General features: G+C 44.3%; 1 protein-coding gene across 1 annotated transcript; it reads right to left on the bottom strand.

Annotated features, from left to right (window-relative positions):
• Positions 1-1011: 1011 nt before the first annotated feature.
• On the bottom strand, positions 1012-2758 carry LOC121987948 (transcription factor MYC2-like). The gene has a single exon (XM_042541651.1). It carries the CDS (start codon positions 2697-2699, stop codon positions 1164-1166), a length of 1536 nt encoding a protein of 511 aa, XP_042397585.1. The 5' UTR covers positions 2700-2758; the 3' UTR covers positions 1012-1163.
• Positions 2759-4925: the final 2167 nt, after the last annotated feature.

Genomic DNA, 4925 nt, shown 5'->3' with positions numbered 1-4925 from the left:
GCGGTTAACCTCATAAAGCTCTTCATGTACAGTCGATCATAAGGCCAACTAGAATTAAGAAACTTAGTTGCATACTTATTGTTGAATAGATTTTCAGTACACACGGTTTATCAGAGGGTTACCTAAGCAGATTTCTAGCATGCTTAACGTATCATATGAATCTCTGACCGGATTTATGACAGCATTCAATACATAATAGAACAACTTAATACAAAGATAAGCATAAGGGCGGTCAACCTTAGCCTTGTTAGCTAGCCGAGAGATATCCAACAGACAAGTAGCAAACAACATTTTAACAATCTGTCAGAATTATCGGGGAATATTGCTTTGGAATCTCATTCGGAAGCTATCTTGTTTCCTATTAGGTAACCAATTATGACATCATACTCTTGTAACGACTTCATCAAAGGTCTAAGTCATAAGCGACAAAAAAGGTACATATATGGGTAGATAAAAAATTCTTCGGATACTCATTACATAACAAACTAATAAACTTCTACATACGATGTCACTTTATGTTCATGGAGGTTATGAGAGATGGAATAAAAAAGGATCCTTTCTATTGATGATGTACATAATTTACATTATTTAAGCTCTATTCTCAAGTAAATATTTTTCTATTTTTAATTTTTCTATCTAAAACATATTAACTTAAGCGTCGGATGATGTTATCTCGGATGATCTTATCTCGGATCTCGCTTTCTAATATCCGGTCATTAACTTTATGTTAAATCGTCGATGTGTACGTAACATTACAAGAAAGTTTCGTAAAAAAAGAAAAAATCTTACTACAGTTAGACATTTATTTATCGTCACTAGCACTTCACCTCTATGACTCTCATGGTGATGACTGTGCACTTAGGCCGCCACCTCCATGAAATTATTAATCTCTTCCTAACCACGTGATACCTCGATTACTTCCCGTATCATCATTTTAAATTAATTTTGTTGAAAACGTTAGATTGCGCGCAAGCCAAAGATTGTCTTCTTCTTCCGGATTTTTCTGTCCATCAACATATTGCAACACTGATATTTCTAATGTACACAGGTCTGTGAAACAGATTGAGGAAACACGATCTTAAAGAAATCTAAGGCAAATATTAAGAAAACAGATTTAGCAGAGCGCAGTCTGTACGTAGAACAAACCCATATATAATTAGGGACTATATATATATTGTTGTCGCTGGATTTGCTGCTAATCTGGAGTAGAGAGCGGCGTCGAGCTGCTCCGCCGTGAATGGCCTGTTCGCCGCCATCTTCGCGGTGGTCTGCTGTATCATCAAGTCTTTCACCACCGACACACTCGAGGAGAGAACTTCCAGATCCAGTTCCATCAGCACCGCCATCAGCCTCGCCGCTGGGTGGTTCCTCTTCTGGCACTGCACCCGGATCATCGCCTCCGAGCCCAGCACTTTCACCTCCAACTCCATGTCATAGCAGACGCCGTGCGTAAAGGCTGCAGAGTCGTACTTTTTTTTGATAGTCGCCATCTGATCCCGGAGCGCCTCCTTGTCAGCCTCCGCCGACCGGAGCTTGGCGTGAAGCTCGTTGATGTATCCGATGGCGTCGCTGAGGAGGGACGTCTTGTCCATCTTCGACACGTTGGGCACCACCGAGCGCAGCGCGTAGAATCTCTGGTTCAGCTTCTGCCGCCTCTGCCGCTCGGCCTCCACGTGGTAATTGAACGGCTCCTCGCATCCTTTCACCGGCTTGTGCCCGCGCTTCCGCGGCGCCCGCTTCATCTCCCGAACTGAGTGCTCAAGCTGAGAATGGTCCGTGTTGGCCCTGCTGAGGAAGTCGCGACCGGAAGTCTTGCCCTGACGGCCGGCAGAAAGGGGAGCGGATGAGACTGAGAGTATCTTGTTGGTCGGGCGCGATGTGAACCCGCTGGACCTGTCGTCCTTCCTAGCGTCGTCGAGCGCCGCGGCGGGGATCTCTATCAGGGACGGATCTTCTTCTCCCTGCTCCACAACCATCAACGGCGGCGAGAGCGAATATCCGGCACCGGAAGGAGCAGCCTGAGGCATCTCCACGGCCACGGGGTTAAGACCGAAGAGAACCTTAATTTTGGCCGTGATCTCGGTGTTGTGATAGATGAGCTGCGTGGATCCGAGCTCGACGACAGCAGATCCGACGGGGACGCAGGCCATGGTCCGGATGCCGAAGACCTTGGACTGGCGAGCGCGGCCGCAGGGTGCGACCCCGAGGCTGTAGGCGCCGGTGAGCCAGGATACGTTTCCGGAGAACAGAGTTCGCCCCGGGAGCCCGGCGCCGTTCACGAAGGACTGCGTCATAGAAACTAAGAAAAACCACTCGGTGTCCCTCACCCCCACCTCCACCGTTTCGTCGGCGGAAGAGGACCCCTCTCCGCCGCCGGAGATGAGCGCGTTGAGCTCGTGGAGTACATGTTTACGGAGCCCCTTCTCCTCCGGGGAGGCCGCCCGCTCTTTCCGCTTGTCCTCCTCCCAACCCTTGTAGTAGCCATCCCCCCATCTGAGGAGCGAGTCGCTGGTGTCGATGTCGATACACGATTGCCAAAAGATGGCATACGTCCAGCTCTCTAGCTGTGACCCCTCGATCAGCGCCTGCAGGCGCCGCTGCAGAGTTCCTTGGTTCGAGAAGTCCCCCGCCTGCAGCGTCGTCGGGGAGGAAGCAGCGGCGGGCGGCGGACTAGTCATCCAGGGGAAGGCCTCCATCATTCATGCAGATTGCAGAGGAGAGGAAGAAACAAAAAACAATTGCTGCCTTTATGGATAAGCCGAGTGAGTCAGATTATTAAAGAGGAAGAACGTACAAGCTGCAGCTACCTACCTCTCTTCCCTCCCTCCTTACTGCCTTCCTCCATTTACAATGAGTCGTCCGCATTTTGTCAGAACCATAACTGTCCTCGTCTGGTGATGATTCAGTTTGGATTACTGATTGGACTTCCGATCAATCATTTTTCTTCTTTCCGTGCAAATTGCCGTTTGTTTCGGTAATGCATTTCAGCTTTAAATGGATTGAAACAAAACCAATCAGGCCAATCAGGCCAGCGATGCAATTTACATGTGTTGCAACAGTGTCATGAAGGTCACCTTCACGTAGCATGTAGCGCACGCGATGCAATTTACATGTGTTGTAATATGATTTTATGAATTATTATTATTATTATTTTTATGTTAAAGTGAAATATATGACCGTTTGTCATTATCCATTTATCTCAATAATAAATCAGTACATATATGTATTATCAAAAATAAAATTATATATATATATATATATAATATTTTTAAATATTTTTTTTAAAGTTATATAGATAATTTGGTAAAATGCCGTGATTTTATCCTTTCACTGATGAGCAAATGCCTCCGGTTAATTGTAACATTACCAAAATTATTTTACGCCTATTTAAATTCTATCTATGTTATTGTAATATATTTATTGTTATGAGTATCAAAGTTTAAAAAAATTTAATAGTTAAATTTATGGTAAGATGACAGTTCAAGTCAAAAGAAGGTGGCAGTCAGATGATCACTCTCAATAAGGTTTAGTTTCTCACATAGTGCTAAGACCCTCGCTCAATACAAAGACGGCCAACTAAGAGGCCGGTTTGACCCCAAAGAGCCTAGTGTTTCCCGCCTATAATAAGACACTGAGTATATACTCGATCAGTCATCATCCGTTTGAGTTAAAGAGAATCCTAACCGACCACAAGGCCAGCTTGAAGTAATATTCGGACAGGACCTACCATCCCTCTCTGGGCGGTTGAATGTACAACTGACTAGAGTTACAAGGCTTAGTATTATTATCTTCGCCGAGCAAATATACAAGAAAAATCTCAGAAGAAACCCCACTGGATATCACTTCAGGGACAAATCTCCTAATACAAGGATGATCGGCGAAAAGTACCGATCGGGTCTCTCGGGACTTATTTCTCCATTTTTTAGAAACAAGTATTCCTGTGTATGATCAGTCAGTCATATAGCAGTCTAGACCTAGAGGGCTTGATTCTCTATTCATAATTAGAACTACAACATTATGTAACATATATCCGAGCAGTCTGAAAGGTTGAACGTCCTACCATACTCAATACTCCGCTTTTATATATACACCTAGTCGGCTAAATATCCGGACGGGATACCTTCGGGATTATATTGTTAGAGAATCATAATAACCTGTCAAAAAATAATAACCGTTTGTTAGAGAATATCCTTTTGTTGTTACATAAGCATTCAATGGAACCTTCCTCGAAGGCGATTCTACACCTTCTATCAGCCGACACAGTATGACAACATATTTCTTTAACCGCCACATTAAAGGCGTAAGTTATAAAAAAAAAGTGCGCAAGAGTAACGGAAGATTTCTCGGATGGTGACTATATGTCTTCTAGATTATACATATTCCCTTACTCAACAGCTTCTGACACTCTCAACATTCTCTGCCACCTTATAATTGCGGAGGTTATTAAAGGTAGTATATAAAAGGGGATCCTCTTCATTGGCAAGGTATGCCTTTTACAGCAGTCTCATTTATATACACAGATTCTACGGTTCATCTCTCTGGTTTTCCACTCGGTCACTACACTGACTTTAGCATCGGAGGACCTTTGCCAAGGACCCCTTCCCTAGTTTTTGACACTGACATTTTGTCTACTCATTTGTGTGTGTGCAGAGAGGATCTTCATTCCCGCTCGCAACCTTCTCTCTGATTAGAAGTTTTCCTCCAGTCAATATTCCAGTCACTTGCCTAGCGTGTCATCTCTCCAGCTTTCAGACAGAATCATATTTGGCTTCATCTGTGGGAATCTTCTCCTGAATCTGAAACGTAAGGATGGAAGAAACTGGATGACTCACCACTAATATCTTGATGCAAGAAGAGTTAGAAATGTTGATCAATGCCCGAGCGCAGAAATTGATGTAGCAACAAGCTGCAGTAACCAGTGGTAC

Source organism: Zingiber officinale, chromosome 5B (assembly GCF_018446385.1).
Source record: "Zingiber officinale cultivar Zhangliang chromosome 5B, Zo_v1.1, whole genome shotgun sequence".
Taxonomy (NCBI): Eukaryota; Viridiplantae; Streptophyta; class Magnoliopsida; order Zingiberales; family Zingiberaceae; genus Zingiber; species Zingiber officinale.
This window is presented reverse-complemented; position numbering and strand designations above follow the sequence as displayed.

Excerpts from the sequence above, each read along its gene's own strand:
- LOC121987948 (XM_042541651.1), bottom strand. The coding sequence starts at position 2,699 with ATGATGGAGGCCTTCCCCTGGATGACTAGTCCGCCGCCCGCCGCTGCT.